The following is a 20,906-nucleotide window of genomic DNA, read 5'->3' as shown; positions in this document are numbered from 1 at the left end:
ATATATATCTTTGCTGCCTATTAAAACCCAGAGCTGCTGTCTCCTGAACATAACTGACCATTGAGGTGGTTGAGTTTAAGGGAAGGTTCTCAGCCAGGGCAAAAGCAAGATATTCCTGTCTTCTCACCTGTGCTTTGATTTCTGTCACAAAGTGGAACTTTCCAGACACCCGCAGCTTTGGGCTACTTAAGAACAGGTTCACACGGTTTTCCTGTCAGCTTTTTATCTGCACAGTATAAACATTGCAACTGGTTAATGGGTTACTTGTGAACCCAAGGATATAATTTAACTTCTTTGTCCGGATGGGGGCTGTGGGCTTGCTGCAAGAGCTGACAAGTTCTCTTCTCTTTCTTATCTTAAGACTCTTCTGTTCGACCTTGCTTTTGGTCACCCTTTTCTTTTGTTCCACCCCCCAGCTCAGGCTTCCAGTTAGCTCTGGAGCACATCCTGACGTGAAAGGTGCTGTATAAATGTAATGTTCTCAAAAGGGTTGGTATAAACATGGTTGGCCAAATAGCTGCCTCCTGTGCTGTAAATTTCTATGGCATACACCAGTGGGAGAGCCAAATGCAGCATTAGTGCAGATGAAGTCCTGAGAACATGTTGAAATCAAATCACTGGAAATGCTCCACAGATCGGCAAGTGATGATATTTTTCTATCCGCTGCTTTCAGATGTTGGTTGGTTGCTGTCTTTCCAGCATTTTCCTCACTTCAGACTCTTTAAACTTTCACCATTCCTTGTATGTTTGCAAATGGTTTTACAGGAAACACGACAGTTTTACCTTTTACCAGTGGGTTAGAAAGTATTGCCCTTTCCTGTGCCTTGCATTGATGATTTCTAGGTTTGTGCCTACAGTTTACTGCAAATTCAGCATAGATTTTGAACATGGGATCTTCTCATTCTGTACTATACTGTATACTACTAATAATAATCCTTGCATTTGATATAGCGCTTTTCACGTCGGGAGGACGTCCCAAAGCGCTTCACAGAACACACTGTAAAGTGAATTGACTGTATATTTGTGGGCGAACGCGGCAGCCAATTGCGCACAGCAATGTCCCACAAACAGTCGTAGATTGAAAATGACCAATTTATTATTGTTTTTGGTTTTTTGGAGGGATTATTATTAGGCGTGTGGAGTAAGGAAACTTGCCCAAGGTTTCGCCCTCTGCCTGGAATTGAACTCAGGTCTCTCACTTGCAAAGCGAGTGCTGACTGAGTATTATTTAATGAGCCCGATGAAAGGCTTCTGTGTCTCTTGACTTGTTACTTGTTTAATACTGTTATTCTGTTCTTAGGTGGCTATTCAGTTGAATGATACCCACCCTGCACTGGCTATTCCTGAGCTGATGCGAATTCTGGTAGATGTAGAGAAGATTGATTGGGAGAAGGTACAGTTCAATGCTTGCATCTTAGGAATAACTGTGTCTTTAAAAAGCTTTTTTACAGTTTGGACTAACAGTGAACACTATCGGACGTGAAGTAGGTGTGTATCCAGGCTCTTGCTTATTGAGCGAGTCCATGAGAGTGATGACATATTCTGAACTCCTGTAAAACAGTCTAAAGTTTGAGTTTAGTATCCCTAGCATCAAGATGACAACCATATTTCTACCAATATCTTGCTGACCTGTGTCCATCTTCCTCTTGAGAAGCCCATGCAGATAAATGGTGTTCTGCTATACTAGGAACAAACACACATTTAATCGGATTCGATAGCTACCTGTAAATTGTCACATGTGTCATCCTTCGAAAAAGGAACTCTTCCATTTTATTTTCCCCCTCCACATAAAAACACGCTTGCCAGGTGGCATTTTTTAAATTCCAAGTAGCATGGCACTGGCTGCTTAAAGCAGTATATTTGAATCCAAAATAAAGATTCGAATACCTGCCCCTTTGAAGTAGGGACCTCTCCCCTTTAACTCCACAGAGAGTGTCCAGTGCATGTGAGGTTTCTGCTCATTTGTCATCTGCTATTCCTACAATTGCCACAGACCTGGCACAGCTACTGTTTAAAAGCTGTGGATTCATTTAAAGTAGCAAAAAATGGGGTGAGTGGAGACCGGTGGCTGTTTCAGTCAAGAATAACCAGATGATTGCCTAAGGTCTCAGTGTAAATAACATGGAGAACGTGCACAGAGTACAAATAACTGACGTGTGGTTTGTTTGTTTTTTTGCTTGTAAGGCTTGGGATATAACCAATCGGACCTGTGCCTATACTAACCACACTGTGCTCCCTGAGGCTCTGGAGCGTTGGCCAGTTCACATCTTTGAGAAACTCTTGCCGAGACACCTGGAGATCATCTATGCCATCAACCAGAAGCACCTGGATGTAAGGAACCTAAACTGAACTCCAGCTGATTACCATTGCAACATGTAAAATGTTGACACGGGCTGAATTTCTGAAACCCACTTCTGTTGGATTAACTTTTTTTAGTTTTTGCTTTTTTTTAAAACCATTGATCAGTTTAAATTCTTTCATTTTAGAGCATTATGCTAGGGAAGGTTCACAATAATATCAGTCTTCTCTTTGAAGTGGAGAAACAGGATGGGGAGCTTTCACCAAGGTGACTTGCATATCCCGAGCTAAATGGAGCATTGCTAGATGTCTACATTATAAAAAGATTGAAGTACTGCTGTTCAGAGCACAGGTTAGAACATACACCAAATCTTGTATCTATGGGAGAACCTAATTTAGGAAGAATATATGCCCTCTGGTGGAAATTGCTGACTATCTACAAGGATGATATTGCAATGAAGGGACTTAGCTGTGATGAGAAGTTGCATTGGATTCATTGAAATATATAATGGGATTTTGGGCTGTGTATCCTGAAAGTTAGAAGATAAAGTGAGGAGATGATGAATTTATACAAAATCTGGTTAGACCATATTTGGCGTATTGTGTCCGATTCTCGTCTCCACACTAGAAGAGGGATATAGCAGGAATGGAACAATAAATTGGATTTATATGGCACCTTTCATGTCTGGAGGACATTCCAAGGTGCTAGGGGAATACCAGGGCTGGCAAGTTACTGCTATCAGGATAAATTGGATGAGTTAGGCTTTTTTTTATGAAACTAGGGAAGATGTTTTGGGGGGATGGGGTGTCCCAATAGAAATGTTTAAAATTATAAATGTGTTCAATAAGGTTAACAAATAGGCTGTTTCTATTAGAAGCGGAGCTGTAAAGTATAAGATAGTGACTAGAACATCTAAAATACAATTTAGGAGAAACTACTTTACACAGAAGGTAGCAAGATTGTGGAACTTGCTGTCCAAAGCACTCAAATGAATCAGATAGTATAGATGCATTCAAAACGAAACTAGACTTTCACATGAGGGAGAGGGGAATAGAAAAGTTTGGAGGGAGTAAGGAATAGGAATACACATGGAGTATAAACACTGGCACGACTGGTCTGTTGGGTCGGTTTCCATTTTATACATTCTTTGTAAACCTTAAAGGTCTGTGGATTTAAATCACATTGACTTGTCCCTTTAAGGCCCTCAGCAGACAATGTAAATGTTCATGGCCTTTTGTGTTGGTTGCAAGTTTAACTATTAACATAACTTTATTGTAGGGTTTCTTTTTTTGAAATTTGGATAATAATAGAACAAAAGGTTAAAAAGTCAGTTTGCATTGCATGAAGCGGAGAGGCTTCACTGAAGCGATTCTGTTTACAATTTGATAGGAAGAGTGTAGGTATTTGGAATATGCATACTCCTATACTGGTGTTGAGGGGAGTGTTCAGTGAGGGTGGCAGCGGAGAAGGGAGTGATGGTAGAGGGGGTAATTCTCCACTTCAAAAGAAAGGTAAGATAATTCCACCTAGTATTCTTTAGCACCTCTTACTGGCCAGTCAGAATTGTCTGATTCATTCTTTTGATCACTCTTCCATAGGCTCTTAAACATAGAAATGTTGTTCCTCTAAGAATGAAACCATGCCCAAAACAATGAGTTATGTGAGGCTACCCTGTTTCTCTTCCAGAACATCGCCACGCTATACCCTGGTGACATGGCGCGTATGAAACGCATGTCTCTGATTGAAGAGGACAACCCCAAGAGGATCAACATGGCTCATCTCTGCGTCGTGGGGACCCACGCTGTCAATGGCGTCGCACAGATTCATTCCGATATTGTGAAGAATACTGTGTGAGTGCACCGGAGCCACAAGAACAAAACCAGACACCCTTTGTTTGCAATGTTTAGGAACCTGGGTGCCAATGGTTCACTGACTTTAAGACATCCTCTTTGACCATGCCATCAGCCAACCCCCTTCCCCTCCCCTCCCTTCTCTCCCACTGACCCTAGCTCGGGTCTGAAATGCTGTACACTGTCCAGCGCCTTGGGATGTCCTCCTGACATGAAAGGCGCTATACAAATGTAATCTTGTTGTTGGCTGGTTTGCTTCTATACTTCATATAGAAGTTAATTGTCACAACCCACAACTGCTCACAACTGCCCTAGTTCACTCTTTTGGTTAGGAACTGATACCAAGACTGCAGAAGAAGACCAAATAGTTGTAAAGGGTAATTCTTCTTTACTGGGAGGGTAATTAATAACTGGAACAGGAAGGTTCCCAGCCAGGAAACTGACTCTTTTTTTTAAAAAAAAGTTTGACGTCCAAAGAGATTAACAAACACATTCTGAAAGTTGTCTTTCTTGCACAACTGAAGTGGCAAGTTTTCACAAGAGTATGACAATATTCTGTTTTGACAAGTATATAAATTTATATTTATTCAAGTAAGCACTGGAATGTTCTGCAGTAAGCAATGCATAATATTCCATGTGTGAAGTCAAAAATAAATGGTCCACAGGCAGACATTGATTGATCCTCTTTTTCCGCAGAAGCCTCCTACGATTCTGTATCTTTGCAATATTTAGCTTTTTTTGTTCTTGCCCTTGTTAAAACCATTTAAGTTTTATAACTTAGCATCAAAGTTTTGCATTGTATTGTCACAATTATTGCTGTACTCTTCCAGTTCAGATCATCAGTTCAACAGGTAATGTGAACAGGCTGAGATTCAACCCACTGGTTGTTGAGTTTGGCAATAATATTTAGAGGGATTGCACAATTATTAAGCAATATAATCTGATGAAGAATGAGTTGTGCGTCAGAATTTATGAAATGAGAATTAACATTTTGGAATGAAGATTGTACATAGTTTAGCAATTTGCACATAGCAATAACTGGCGTGTGACAGATTGCAGAGGTAATGGTGGTCAAACGAAATCACACTAAAAGAAATGAGGAAGATTTTCACAAATTACTTGTCCTACAATGGTAGTTTGACATTATTCATCCCTGTATACTGAACACAACTATTTAAGCATAGAATTGTTTTTCTCAAACTCGTTCTTTTTTTTTCTTTTCCTTCCCCAAATCGACAATCTGGATGGTAAAGTCTTCAGTTTTAAAGTATTTTCTTTCTGGTTTTGCCTTTCAGTTTTAAGGATTTCTATGAACTTCAGCCTGACAAATTCCAGAATAAGACCAATGGTATCACTCCAAGGCGCTGGCTGCTACTCTGTAACCCAGGCTTGGCAGATATCATTGCTGAGGTAAGGTTTTTATTATCAAAAACCGGGACTGAGTCCACAGTCAACAACAACACGATTGCATTTATAGAGCGCCTTTCACGTCGGGAGGACGTCCCAAGGCACTGGACAGTTGGGTCGGGACCCGAGCAGGGGGGAACTGGTCAGGGTCAGGGGAGGGAAGGGAGGGAGCGAGAAGGGGGTAGAGAGTCGAGAGGGGAGCTGAAGGCACGGTCAAAGAGAAAGGTCTTGAGACCGGCACTGGGGGATGGAGTTCCAGAGCCTAGGGGCGGAGAGGCTGAAAGCCCGGCCCACCGATGGTAGGGCGGTTGGGGCGGGGGATGTGGAGCAGACCGGAACCAGAGGAACGGAGGGTACAGGCAGGTAAGTAGGGGGATAGTAGGTCGGAAAGGTAGGAGGGTGCAAGGCCGTGAAAGGCCTTGTAGGTGAGGATGAGGATCTTGGATTTGATCCTCTGGGGGATGGGGAGCCAGTGGAGGCGAGCGAGGGTGGGAGTGATGTCAGCAGCAGCAGTCAGCAGCTATGAATGGATTTTTGACATTTATGCTGCTTTACGAAAGCTTTATCATGCTGAATTGTCTCTAAATATTCCACACAATGAGTTACCTTGAAGTGAGGTCAGTCTTGTTCAGTATCACTCTTGTTTCAGAAATAGAAGGTTGTGGGATCAACAACAATATGCTCTTGTATAAACACCACATCAGGACTTTGAGCTCATAATCTACCCTGAAAGTGCAGTGCTAGAGGAGAGCTGCATTGTTGGTGATTTTTGTCCTTTGGATGAGACATTAAACTAGATCCCATCTGCCTTTTCAAATGAATGTTGGATTCAACGGTACTTTTTGAAAAGAGAAGGGAGTTTCTTCCAATGACCTAGCCAACAACTCCTGAGATAAACCTGCAGAGCAACACCAAGTTCAGTGACTGCTGGCTCAGAGGGGAGAATTGCACAAATCTGAATCAATACGGATGAGAGCAATAAAGCTTTGACATCGAAACGGGAAGGATCTCTGCATTCTGTGGAATCCTGTAGCTCAGTGGTTAGAGCACTCACCTCGTAAGCGAGCGACCTGGGTTCGATTCCAGGCAGGACGAAACTTTGGGCAAGTTTCCTTATTCCAGACGCCTGATAATAATCCCTCAAGTAAAAAAAACAATAATAAATTGGTCACTTCAATCCATAACTGTTTGTGGGACACTGCTGAGCACAATTAGCTGCCGCATTTCGCCCACAAATATACAGTCAGTTCATTTTACAGTATATTCTGTGAAGCGCTTTGAGACGTCTAGAAGATGTGAAAAGCACTATATCAAATGCAAGGATTATTATTCTATTAATTAACTATAGTTCTCTCAGTCCCAATCTGTAACCAATTGTAGGTGTGCATGAGAAGTTGGAATAATTTCCTCCTTTCTTACCCCCCCACCCCAACTCTACTCTCTCACCCTGAGGAATTCTATAACTATTGCTTAACACCTCATTTACTGCCATGGTGAGATTACTTGTCATGAGAACCTTTTGTCTGTGCCACCACCCTATCATAACACTGGTAAGTGTCTTGTGTTACCAGAGATGGTCTTTCCCAGGATATTTGTTAGGAAGAGGAATAACTGGACACATCATTATCCTTGAATTAGTTTCTTTCATCTATGACTGAACCTTGGTTGGATTCAATAATAATATAATAATCCGCTTTATGCACGGTTAAAGTATGATCTTTGTCATTTTCCTCTCTTTGTAGAAAATTGGAGAAGACTTTTTCGTAGACTTGAGTCAACTGAAGCAACTGCTGAAGTATGTTGATGATGAGTCCTTCATCAGGGATGTGGCCAAAGTGAAGCAGGTACAATGAGCAAGTGAATGAATTGGCACAGCTATAATGCAGTGGGTATGTCGAGCTGGGTGAAGTGATTGAGCATTGGGGTGGGGGTTGGTCAAGTAGACAACAACAACAACAACAAAATTCCATTTATAAAGCGCCTTTCACGTCAGGAGGACGTCCCAAGGCGCTGCACAGTTGGGTCATGACCCGAGCAGGGGGGAAATGGTCAGGGTGAGGGGAGGGAAGGGAGGGAGCGAGGAGGGGGGAAATGGTCAGGGTGAGGGGAGGGAAGGGAGGGAGCGAGGAGGGGGAAGAGAGTCGAGAGGGGAGCTGAAGGCTCGGTCAAAGAGAACGGCTGCAGGAGAAAGCTTGCTCTATTATTGCTTTTCTCATGTGCTTTCAGAAATTACTGAACCCGAAGAAACTATCACATTCTCTACTTCCCGCTCTTCTTTTTATTCCCCCTCTTTCTCTCCCTCTCACCCAATGCAAATGCAAATATTTATTGATGATTCATCGTGGGCTGGATCCAAATCTAGCTACTTAACTCTGAGGCCTTGAAATGCTGGTTGTGATAATGAAGGAATTGGCATTGATGAGATTGGGGGTGAAATCAATTTTTGGGACAATACAGGGAGCTTTATGCTGCATTATGTACAGTACCTGATCTAGGAGTGCCTGATGCGGGGAATTGAAGAGATCTTCTTTCTGTCCCCCCCCATCTCATGTTTGACACGTGTCAATGTCTCTCACTTTGAGTGCTGATGAGCTGGTTACTCTGTTCTGATCATTCTACCTGTGTTAGTGATTGGTGGGAGTGGAGGGGAAAAAGGTCTAAATTTGCAAATCTTCTTAACTATTTAATTGTATAACAGCAGCTCCACTGGAACTTGCTTCAACATTGGTTTTGGTTCCTGTTTCCAGAGGTTCAGCCGCAAAGAATCCAGGATTCACTAGTTAGGATTCACTTACAGTAATTTCCCCCACCTCCCCTCCAAAAAGAAATAGAGCCTGGTTTTCATCCTCTGAGATCACAAAATTAGTTCAGATGAAGGCCCTTCGGCCTATTAGATCTCATCCTTCCAGGATACCTATCCTCCCATCACAGCACCAAGCTGTTTTTTAAATTACTCTCTTTGTAAAGAGAACTTCCTGATTTTTGTCCTGAAATTTCCATTTGCAACTCTTAAGCGTTTGTCCTCCTGTTCTAATGTCTTGGTGCATTCTAAAGTATTGTTTAAATGTCCTCCTGAGAAAGATGCAGTATACATGTTAGTTGTATTGTTCTGCTCATTTTAATGCTGTTTTTCAGGAGAACAAACAGAAATTTGCCGCTTTCTTAGAAAATGAATACAAGGTCAAAATCAACGCATCATCCATATTTGATGTGCATGTGAAACGCATCCACGAGTACAAGAGGCAACTGCTGAACTGTCTGCACGTTATCACCCTTTACAACCGTAAGTTTGAGGCTGATCCCAGAGTGACTCTTATTGTATTGCACCCATCTGGCTTTTCCTGTGCTGTGCCCGTTCATTCTCTACATGAAAGATAACAAAGGCTTTGTTACAAGTGTATGTTTGACATGCAGGCTTGTCATTTGCTGTGTTGTAGCTGCAGAGGGACTGTTACATTGGGCTGCCATGTTACTTTTGTTTCTTCTCTCGTCTCTACACAATATGTATTTGACCCGAGGACTAGCTGGGGAGAATCAAACTGAGTACAACATTCCCACATGTGCAATTTTTCCAGCAGAGGTTAACACTTACTGATCAAGAACAGGGATTCTGGCTGGAATTTATTTCTCCTCACTGGTCAGGGTCACGGAGGCCAGCTGTAATCGCAGCTGATATCAGTTAACTCGGCAGAGACTGAGAACTGAAGCTGGAACCTTTGTATGAGAGGGGGAGTGTGTGTGCAGAGTAAAACACTTAGAGGATTTGCAGATGAGGCCTACAGTTTACATTGAAGTGAATAATTACAGTGAAGTGAATAGATTAGTTACACAAACATGTAACTAACGTTCGTATTCCAAGGTCTCTTCCTCCCGAGCTCCACTACAGTAATTGGACAATTGAGTAACAATATCCTATCTGTTTCAGGTATCAAAAAGGAACCAAACAAAGCCGTTGTCCCAAGGACAGTCATCATCGGAGGAAAGGTAATGAAAAGCAGTGCACCATTGAGAGGCTTTCATTTCAGTGTGCAGATGCTGTCAGTCAGTGTCCCAGATTGCTGTGCCAGTAAATATCTGACTCTTATGTCCTTTTTAAAACAAATTTGAATAACTGAAGATAAACCAGTATTTTCAAGTTTAAGTACAATAAAATCTCACTTCTGGGGGCACCTCAGAAACTCATTTAAAACTGATGCTGATTAAAATCCAGAATTCTTCTTGATCTCGCTAATGAGGACAAATGTAAGTTTTTTAAAATCAATAGAGCCCTATTATAATACTACATTTGAGGTCCCTAAAATCCACACAGTGTTTATAACTGTATGAGATTGCCGGTTGGTATTTTATCATTCACTGTGCATGTGCTCAAAGCTTGGCTTTCCATGCAAAAGAATGGCTGCCTTCTGAGTCATCAGATCACCACTGATTTCACTTCCTGCACAGGAAGTGAAGGTGGTGACTTGATGACTCAGAAGTTGACCATTTTAACTGGTTGTTTGAACGAGATGGCTTTCTGCACACATTTTGGATTTTTCGGTAAATAAATGTCAGGATCTTCATCCAAACCACCCACGTTTATGTAGGGCCCTTCATCTTGGAGAGGTGAACCAGGGTGTAATGAAGTGAGTTATAATGGGATTTTATTGTATCAAGTTTCTACTGTAATCCAAAAGCAGGGTTCAGAAGTAACCCTTTGACATTGGCCCTATGTGTTAAATGTGAGAGTAATCTGTATCTTATAATCTACATATAGACAATTCAATTTGCCATGATATACTCTTTTACTGCTGTGGTGAGATCTAGAGTTGTTTTCTTTTTGATCTAATTTGAATGTTAAAATTTTGCATAGCCTAGGACAAAGACATTCAACTTAGCACCTGGGACTTTGAATGATGCTTCAGCCTACAATGTTGCTAGGATATATTTAATAGTGTTTTGCAGTAGAAGTTACTTTCTTAATCCCTGCTTTTGTTATAGCGCCTTTCATATCGGTATTTTTCAATGCTTCACAAGATATATACTCCCTCCCACCCCTCATTCAAGGCCCATCTCAAGACACAACAACAAATTGCATTTATATAGCTTCTTTCACATCAGAAGGATGTACCTCTATGACTGTGCTTTCGGTCTTTTTTTGTGTGTGTGAGAAAGCAAACACAGCCAATTTGTGCTCGGCAATATCCCACATACAGCTATGACATGAATGACCAATTTTATCTGGGGAATTGTTGGCCAAGACACTAGGAGAAATTTCCTTCTTTTTTCAAATAGTGTCATGGAATCTTTAACCTGAACAGACAGATAGGACCTTGGTTTAACGGCTCATCTGAAAAACAGTACCTCCAACATTGCAGTTTTCTCCCAGCACTGGATTTGGGTGTCAGCCTAGACTATTTGAATTGAAAGACCTAGTGTATGGCTTGAACCCACAATCTTCTGACTCTGGCAATATTGCTACCAGTTGAGCCAGGCTGTAACCTAAGTAGTTCAGTTTTAACAGTAAAGATTCAAAGGGTGTGAAATCTCCATTGATGATTTTCATAATTTACCAAAAAGGTAAGTGAACATCTCAAATCCATTCCAGTCATGCATGGGGAAGAAATTCCTTTTGACCTCTGAGTGTACTTATAATTAAACTAGTGTAGCAAGGTCATTGGACCAATTTATTGAACTTAACAGCAACAGCTCTTTCCTATATTATTATACAATGTCATTTTTTTGCTTGTGGTTTATGGTTTATATTTTTTCTGAAGCCTCATTGCAACATAAACCATTGTGATTCAAATGTACAGCCAGAGGCCTGCAGCCAGTATTATTCTATTACTTGTGTCTGAGTTAGAGGCCTGGGGGCACCTGTGGAAGTCCATCAACACAGAGCTCACAATTTAGTTGAGGGGAATCGAGAGCCTGAAACTCAATCCTATCATCCTCTAGTATAGTGTGTCTGAGCTCCTTAACTGTAGTACACCCCTTAGCATCTCCAAAACATTGGGACCTTCAAATGAATAGAAATAATTATTTATAATATGCTGCTTTTCTAATTGTAATGAGCTGACATTCAAAGAGATGGCTTTCTGACATTATGTTGGCACAGGGAAATGACTAATTGATTCACCAGCAGAAAATCTATTGTTAAATAATTAGTTTTATATTGGCATCTAATTTACCCCCCTCATTCTAACACATGGGGCTGCTTATAGTGTGTTATAGACCTGAGCTGTACCCTAGTACCGTACACTGTGATACTGGCTGGCTTCCTGTGTGTAGCGTAGAGGAAGTGGTGACAGTGAAGAGACATTTGACTTTCTGGCCTTCTCAATGCTTTGGTGCTGCCTCACCCTTTTGTGACTTCTGCTTGTCAAAGCCTAGTGTTTAAGATGTTTATTCTGTGCTCCCTGGCAGGCAGCTCCAGGCTATCATATGGCCAAAATGATCATCAAACTCATAACATCAGTTGCAGAGGTTGTCAACAATGATCCCATCGTGGGTGACAGACTGAAGGTCATCTATTTGGAGAATTACCGGGTGTCCTTGGCTGAGAAAGGTAATGCCAGCAGGAGGTGCTGTAACTGAACACTTGCACTCATCAGAACATATTTATTGCATCAGGAAAAAGGCAAACGTGATTTTGCCCACTCGATTTGAACTACTATTTTTAAATTGCTTTCACCTTTTTCCCCTTGTCTGTTCTTTAAGGAGCTAATTCCCATTTTGAATAATAAAAATAATAAACCTTGCATTTTGTATTGCAAGTTATCATGTCATTGAGATGACTCAAAGTGCTTTGCAGGATATACTGCTAATTGGATTGACTATTTTTTGTTGGAGAAATGCAGCTGCCACACAGCAATGTCCCACCAACAACCATGTAGTGAGTGATAAATTTTATTTGGGAGATTGTTGGCCAGGACACCTGGAAAAACTCCCTTCTCTTTTTGAATAATGCCATGGGATCTTTAACGTCCACTTGAACAGCCCAACGAGACCTCAGTTTAATATCTCATCCAAAGGATGGCACTTCTGACAATGCAACACCCCCTTCTCTCCCCCGCACTGCATTGGAGTGTCAGCTTCGACTGTGTGACCCATGTCCTCCAAGTCCTGGGGGTTGAACTACAACCTTCTGACTCTGGGCAAGACCCATACTCTACCACCGTTCCAGGCTAACACATTTGCTCGCATTTTTCCCTTCCAAAGATTTGGGACACAGGTTAATTAGTATCCCTTATTGCCATCATGGCTGTGATCAGACTAGGAATCAAACCATGGAATTCCCGGGTGTGTGTGACTGCATTGCACTGAAACACTGAATATAGTTTCAAGAGTGTTGGATGTCTTCCAGTACTTCACCAAGTGCTAATTCTTTGCATTTGAGCCCAGATAGTGAGTGTCGACAGTTGTGTAACTGGGTGGGGGTGGGGGGTGAAAGTATTAAGGTCATACTCAAAGTCAGTACAAAGTCGCTTTCTGGCAGGAGGTCATTGAACAGTGATTAGCAGTGGGAGGCCTGACTGCTCACGTTTTTCCCTTCCATAGTCCCGGGATACTGAGGTTAATCAGTATCCCTTTTTGTCATCATAGTTGTGACCAAACTGGGAATCAAATGGTGGAATTCCCAGACATGTAACTGCTTTGTACTAGGGGGCTGAGACACTGAGGTTCACAGCGCCTCTGTTGGCAAATTCCCTAAATTTTGGAAGCGTGAATTGTGACAAAATCTCATGTGTTCAGTTTTTTTGTGTGTGGAGTCCTGTAGCGTATTGGTTGGAGCACTTGCCTCGGAAACAAGAGAACCTGGGTTTGATTCCCAGCAGGGCGAAATAGTTTGCAAGTTTCCTTACTCCACACGCTTCTGTTTACCTAACAGTAAGTAGGAACCCGGTTGTTAGTTGATTGGTGGATTGATTTTCCAGGGGTAATAATCCCTTCAAATAATAATAATTTGATCACTCAATTCACGTCTGTTTGTGGGACACCAGTATATGCAATTGGCTGCTGGTTTCGCCCGCCATCAAACATTCAATTCACTTTACAGTATATTCTGTGAAGAGCTTTGAGATGCTATATCAAATACAAGGATTATTACTAATATTATTTTATTATACTATTATATATAAAATCCTCTTATTTGAGGAAAGGGACCCAGAGCTGAAAAATGCCAACCTTATGAGAGGATGAACTACTGCATCATTGAATTTTATCTTTCCAATTGTTAGCCCAACTTCTGATCATTTCTTTTCCTCCTGTTGCAGTGATCCCTGCTTCCGATTTGTCCGAGCAAATTTCAACTGCAGGCACGGAGGCCTCTGGCACTGGGAACATGAAGTTCATGCTGAACGGAGCCCTGACCATAGGAACTATGGATGGAGCAAATGTGGAAATGGCCGAGGAAGCCGGAGAAGAGAACCTCTTCATCTTCGGGATGAGGGTGGAAGATGTAGCGGCTCTTGATAAGACGGGGTCGGTATCTATCTTGCAATGGCTGGCTACAGAAAGGTTCCCCTTTAAGGACCTTCACCACACAGGTCCTGTTATAATGGTGATGGGGCCCTGGATAATTGGGAACTTGCCGCTGATAAACATTTAGCTCCAACAGATCAGAAACCCAGTATCACACTCTCAGACTTGCTCTTGAGTGTGGTGAGGAAGATGGGATTTTTTTTCTAGTTCAATTTCCTCAACCTTTTTTTCGTAATGGGTGCCTATCTTGGATGGAAGGGGAATGGATATTAGCAGTTAATCCCAATCTCATCTTTAAGCAGTCTCCCCAGGGGATGGAGAAGATAGCAGGAACTGGGAATGAGACAGTCTCAAGATGTCAATCGGGTTCGGTTTTGCCGATCAAATGAGTTTAGTCCGATCAAGCTGTGAGATGGAGTGGTGGTGAGATGGGGGTTGGCAGAAATGAACAGAAAGGAGCTTAGCTCGGGGTAGAGAAAAGAAAAAATGAAAATTATTGTAACCAGTCTAGTTAGATAGCATCTCTGGACGAAGATACATAGAACCATAGAAATTTGCAGCACAGAAGAAGTCTATTTGGCCCTTGTTTCTGTCCCAACTCTAATTCATTCTTCCAGAATATCCACTCTACAGTCTTCCCATTACAGACCATTAAGCAGGTTCTTAAACGCACAAAACAGCATTGATGGTAAATACCTGTAATAGACCATGTTCTGCAAGCTTTGTGAGGTTCATAGCCTCCATTTCCATTCCCCCACACAATGGCCTCTAAACTTTCCCTCTGGGTAAAAGCTGCTGGTGAATGCTTTGACTGCAGTAATCTGTAGAAGAGAGACAGGCCTGTGGACGATTGAGATTTGCCTTTGTGTCCTGTGCAGGTACAATGCTAAAGAATATGTTGACAAATTGCCAGAGCTGCGTCAAGCGATGGATCAGATCAGTGGGGGATACTTCTCTCCCAGAGAACCCCAGCTGTTCAACGATGTGGTCAACATGCTGTTGCATCACGACAGGTAAGTAGCCTTTGACTGGCATCTGTTGGGGGAAGAGCAGGTCTGTAACGACTGGCTTTCAGGATGTGCTTTGACTAGTGTAAAACTGGTCCATATGGACCAGGAGAGTAGCTCCTGATCTTTGCCAATGTAGGGATGATAGAATCTAGAGAAGGTCAAGCTTTTTGGTCAGACAACAAAATACATTTTCTTGATTGATTTATGGCCCCACCATAAGCATCGCCAATCAACACCAACAACAAGAAGATTGCATTTGTATAGCGCCTTTCACGTCAGAAGAACGTCCCAAGGCGCTGGACAGTGTATAGCATTTCAGACAGTTACTGGATGCATAACTTTGATTTAAAACAGACTTGCCTACACTAGTGCGAATGTTCAGAGGCCACAAAAAGGGAGACCATTCACAAGAGTCCATTTGTCCAATTGAGCCTGTGCTGCTGTGCTAGTCAACAACAACTTGCATTTATATAGCACCCTTCACTCAGTATCTCAGAGCACAAGACATATCTTTGAGCATTATAAATAATCAGCATGACCATGCAAGACTGTTTTCAGTCCACTAGTGCCCACTTAAATTGGTATTGATGGGGTTACCAGCAACCAGCCTTGAGCCCAGGAGTCAAGGTTTAGGTCCCAAGCCAGACTGTCTCAATGATGTTTAGGATTATTATTATTATTATTGTGCCCAAAGTGTAGAACACTGTGGTTGGGCAGCACAATTTCTCCAAATCTTCCCATTGATTTCCTATTGGAGAAATATTCAAAACAACGAAGAGGTTGGGGGAGAGAAACTATATACTATTAATTCTTTGTGCTTCAGACTGGAGTGAGAACATCAGGCACACAGTTCTGCTGCTGGTGTGGTAGCTGTGTGTCAGCATTACTGTTGCTGCTCTGTGTCTCCGCAGCATTATCACCACTTGACTGCCAGCTGCTTCCTCAGGGCTTCCGAGTCGAGCTGAAATGCTGCTTTCAGCTCAAATCGGCTTCAGGTCATATTTTTCTGATGATTCAGCCCAATATGTTGGCAACGTGTCGAGCAGAGTTGCAAACTCGATGGAATTAATGAAGGTTGGAAAGAGGCCAAGGGTTTGCTTTTCCACTTTCCTTGGTGCCAGTGAATGAACTACCACCGTTGAATGGCATGGATGTGAATCCAGGCATGTTGACATTTGCTGGGGTCTCCCAGCGAACCCAGCTTACAGGTCAATGCAGAAATCCTATAAGTGGGACCAAGCGGAGACTGGGCTAATTTCCCAAAGGAAGTTCTTTCTTCCACTGTTTTTTTTGCACACACATCACCTGCTCAGATACTACATTTCACATCCTGTAATTCTGTCCTCTGCAATGAGGTGGACCTGGTTTTCTCAGGCTCTCTCCTCTGCTGAGATGGATCAGGCTGCTCCCAGCATATGGCCAATGGCTTATTGTCCAGGGTAGGCTCTGCTGGGTAGGACATCCTCAGAAATTCTCGTAATTATGAGCTGAGCAGAATGGATCGTACAGGCATCAACCTCAAACTTCCTGGCTAAGAGCATCAAACCTCCAGTGCCTGAGGGAAGGGAGTGTATAACAGATATCAGAATTTCTTTGCAGGACTCAAACTTTTAAAGTTGTGTTGATGGTAAGAAGCGGGGGATGTAACCACAAGCCTTCTGCACTAGAGAAATTGCAAGGGTTGGTCAGACAGGAGGATTAAGGGGATTAGGACTTCCACATCTCACTTATCAGAAGATTCATCAGCACCTTTTTGGTGACAAGAATTGTACCAAAACATTTCAAACAAGACACTATAAAACAACTAAACATGTTTTTTTTTCTTTCAGGTTTAAAGTATTTGCCGACTATGAAGATTACATGAAGTGTCAAGCGAAAGTTAGTCATCTTTACAAGGTGAGTCTCCTATTGGGTTTTCATTGCTAACGTCACCTGAATGAATCACCACCTGCTCACTTAGCTGTCTGTGGGAAGGGAAGGAGTTAAGTTGTGTGCAGGGTGGATGTTGGGTTATTGAATGGAGGTCACTGAATAGCGATTTGTATTTCAATGTAATTTCACATCCCAGTTCTAAACTTTCTTCTCATCTTAGCCTAAATTACTATTTTGTCACGGTGTAACGATTGTGCTGAATTGGGGGAAATTCTTCTATTCAGACTTAATTCAGAAGCTGTCTTTCTGCAGTTTTTTAAAACTTTTTTAGAAAAGCTTCAATTGTGGAATCTCTGACCCTGAGGTCTATTTTGTCTTATTTGTAAACGGTAGATCAGAAACTGCTCGACTGCCAATCTGTTCAGCCCCAGCAGCCTCCTTTGTCTAACACTGAAGCCAAAGCCGAGACTGGTATTAAGAAGAGTGGACATCCACTCTGGGTATTTGCAGGATTTATTATTTACAAATATAATCTCAAAAGCTAGTCTCCAATGACACCACATTGACTGCCTCTGCATATGTACGTTTGTGTGTGTGTTGCAATTTCCTCCTTGGCTTCAAATTTTGGTTTCCTCTGCCCTTGTCTGGTTTAGGATCTGCAACCCTGCTGCCTGAACAAGAGGCCATATAGCATCAGTTCTTTGAACTCGAAAGTTGAGGTCTAATGTGGTTATTACAGTGTGCGTCTCTAAACTAACACAAGCTACTGTACTGTTTGCTGCCTTTGATAAATGATGGGAAGCTGGTGAAGATTAATTGTAACTAATGATCAAGGGCAGCTCTGACTCTTTGGGCTGCCAGGGTCCTGATAGTGAATTGATGTCTCCACCATGTGGAAGCAGGAGAATACAATGCCATGTCTGAAGTACAGTGAAATAATTCCATTCTCTATTATGATCAGATAAACGACAAATAAACATGAGAGTAACCGTCTAAGTGGCCCTGTGTGTATTGCAGCTGCCTGCCTTGTTTGCAGTGTTTCATTTGCATTAGATTTAGGCAGTCTCTACACTTTACAGTAAATACTGTGAACAGCTTTAGATGTACTCTTGACATGAAAGGATGAATTTATTTAAGATGCTGTTCCCTCAACTTTGCTGGAAAAACCTTAGGAATGGCAGTCAAACTGAGGGAATGCTGGGACCATTTACAATTCTGGAATATAAGCGTATAGAAACTGGCCATTCGGCCAATCGATGCAACTTGCACTCAGGGCAGGGTCTCGTAGCACTTAAAAGGCACTAAACATATGTGATTTGTTGTTATGTCGAAGGACTTCCCAAGGTATTGGACAGTCAAGGGGTTGCTGCCTAGCTAGGGAATGCTTAAACTGCTCGTATAACAATAGTTTACATTTATGTAGTGCCTTTCATATCTGGAGGATATCTGAAAGCACTTAATGCTGCTGGCTCACTTTACATATGCTTTAATGTTGCTCCTTATCTATTTAATTATCTTCTAAGATAATTGAATTCAACAACAGCTGTGGCAATTCACATTCCAATCACCAATGCATCTCTCTCCTATCTAGCTCAACTGCACAGAGAATTTCCTTGTAGAGGACTTCTGTGTTAGTCTGCACCAATCCTTACATTCTCTAATACTGCTCTCAAGGAGATTCCTATTAAAGGTGTTAATTAACACTGCAAAAAGCACATTTATTGGGAGTCTGTTGCACTCTATTCCACTCTAGGGAAGGGGAAAATCCTTCATGTATCTGTTGAGTTTTTTGACTGATTAGTTTGGGAATGTTGTTAAAAGAATTAGTTGTGTAGAGCAAGAACAAATCCATGTTTGATAAACTGTCTGTTGGAAATGTGTTTGCTTCAAAGGAGGCATGTCCCGTTTTGCTGGTTGATGGACGCAAACTGATTATGTAATTTTATTTACAGAATCCAAAGGAATGGACCAAGAAAGTCATTAAGAACATTGCCACCTCGGGCAAATTCTCCAGTGACCGAACCATTTCACAATATGCCAGAGAAATCTGGGGTGTGGAGCCATCTGATGTGAAGATCCCTCCTCCAAATGAGCCCAGGGATTAAAGTGTGGAATGCAATGCACCCCTATATCAGTCCTGTAGTGCAGTGCTCAGCAACTAGGGTATTCCAGACTTATGCTAGGGCATGTGAACCATATTAGTGAAGCCTAGAACATGGCAATGTCAAACTGGATTCCTTAATAAAGGCTCCAAATTGGAAAATCATTCAAATGCCCGGATGTATGTTAGCTGATCTGCTTGCAGAGTTATCATTTACTGAAAAGAATCCCCATTTATGACTGAAGGCCTGAGTAAGGAATCCAGTTAGAAATTGCCATGTTTTGAACCAGAATGTTCTGCAGTAAATTACTTCAGTTTGTGTTGTCCTTGTAAAATATGGCCACATCAAAGCATGTTTAGGTAAAGGGGTGTTTGGCATTCTTATTTTGACTGTTAACTGGATAATTTTTGGAATGAATTTTGGAGACCATATTGTCGAAGAAATTGCAATTTTCCCTTTGCCTTTCCAATGATCATTAATCTTGTTGTGCTTTCTTCCCCCCCCCTCCTAAATCTAAACACCAATGTTGCATTAAAATATTCTTCTACCATAGTGTTGGTCAGCCAGTGCCTCCTGTGCTATCCAGAGAGTGGAATGAACAAAAGAATTTGCATTTGAACTTTTCTTGAGAGGATTAGGGTGTCATTTATTTCAAGTTGTTTGAAACACAGTGCAACAAAATAACTGCAAAAATGGGTCTAATTTGCAAATTGGGTTGACCATATGGAATAATAGTAGTAATCTTGCATTTAAGGATCATTCTCATTGCTGTGTGCCTTTGCACACCGTGAGCTCAACCAACTAATTTTGCACATAGTAGTAACCAGGGACTAGTGGATACTCTGGTCCTTTATATTAGCTAATTGCATTATTGAAGAGCATCTGTATGCCTTTTTCAGCCTCCATTCGAAAATGTTCCAACAAGAATTCAAGGGACCACATTTAATTATTGAGCCTTTAATAGTACTGTATTTTTTTAAAATTGCAGTTACTCAACCCACACTGGGAGCAGGAAGAATAACTTGCACTATTGCTGGTTGTGATTTATTGCTTTTAATAGTGTAAATCAGAATAAAAGCCATTCACTGATTCAAAAGCTGTATTTTGGAGTGTAGGGGCTATTTGGAGCTATTCTCAGAATAAATTCTGCATATTTCTTGTTTAGAGCCTTTTTTGATGCCAATATGCAAATAAATACGTGCAGCACAATGCAGCTAACATTTGCTTTTGTTTAAGGGCCAGCGTGGAATAGACTCTGACCACCATGAATGTGGAGCTTTATCAAACTTTTTTTTTAGTGCCCTGTTTCCATTTAGATCACGTCTCATCACTGAAAAATGTAGGCAACCAAGTCTGCAGCAATGTAAGCTGTGCAAATGCACCCATGTGTTCTAAAAACAAGATCTGTGTTATTAAAGAGAAGACTAAGCTTGTTTTGATCAGTTGGTTTATATCTCTGAATAAGTGGGTTATCCTAACCGTACCTGTCTATTAAATTGAACGCTGTAGTGGATCTTTTATTTGCTGGTTGTATTCCTCTTTTGAATGTCTTCCTTTTTAACCAGGTACTGTTTGCAGACCCCACTGTTGAAGTACTGTAAAGGTTTACTTGCATTTTGTCATACGAAATGTATTGTTACTTTAGTCATTACGAACAAATATAACAGCACTGTAATGCAGCCTGCAGTTTCACATTTTTTAAAAACACTACATGAGTGTCCACTTTTGATTTTTTGTGTTGCCTATAAATATCCATACTTACAAGTTGCTGAAGTAAGACAACTGGAAATGTACTTTTGAATGATCAATTTTGTTGGATTTGTAAGCAACTAGCTAAATTTTTAACAAAGATTATGTCCCCCTCAGCACTGCTATGATGGGATTTTCTAATTGAAATCAATAATTG

At 41.5% G+C, this 20,906-nt stretch overlaps 1 protein-coding gene across 1 annotated transcript in view; it reads left to right on the top strand.

Moving 5' to 3' along the window:
* The window catches only part of pygb (phosphorylase, glycogen; brain), a 45,097-nt gene extending 24,418 nt beyond the window's left edge, over window positions 1-20,679 (top strand). Inside the window, exons 9-20 of the mRNA XM_042332830.1 lie at window positions 1,301-1,393; window positions 2,185-2,331; window positions 3,986-4,149; window positions 5,445-5,559; window positions 7,299-7,400; window positions 8,692-8,839; window positions 9,482-9,540; window positions 11,959-12,100; window positions 13,809-14,016; window positions 14,895-15,029; window positions 16,856-16,922; window positions 18,851-20,679. Of these exons, the coding sequence (XP_042188764.1) occupies window positions 1,301-1,393; window positions 2,185-2,331; window positions 3,986-4,149; window positions 5,445-5,559; window positions 7,299-7,400; window positions 8,692-8,839; window positions 9,482-9,540; window positions 11,959-12,100; window positions 13,809-14,016; window positions 14,895-15,029; window positions 16,856-16,922; window positions 18,851-19,003 (1,533 nt within the window). The 3' untranslated portion in view covers window positions 19,004-20,679. The remainder of the gene's footprint in view (window positions 1-1,300; window positions 1,394-2,184; window positions 2,332-3,985; window positions 4,150-5,444; window positions 5,560-7,298; window positions 7,401-8,691; window positions 8,840-9,481; window positions 9,541-11,958; window positions 12,101-13,808; window positions 14,017-14,894; window positions 15,030-16,855; window positions 16,923-18,850) is intronic.
* The last annotated feature ends 227 nt before the right edge of the window (window positions 20,680-20,906 follow it).

The sequence above is a fragment of the Callorhinchus milii genome, unplaced genomic scaffold (genome assembly GCF_018977255.1).
Source record: "Callorhinchus milii isolate IMCB2004 unplaced genomic scaffold, IMCB_Cmil_1.0 Scaffold3, whole genome shotgun sequence".
In the NCBI taxonomy this organism is placed as follows: Eukaryota; Metazoa; Chordata; class Chondrichthyes; order Chimaeriformes; family Callorhinchidae; genus Callorhinchus; species Callorhinchus milii.
The sequence above is the reverse complement of the archived record's forward strand: the minus strand, read 5'-3'. Positions and strand labels throughout refer to the sequence as shown.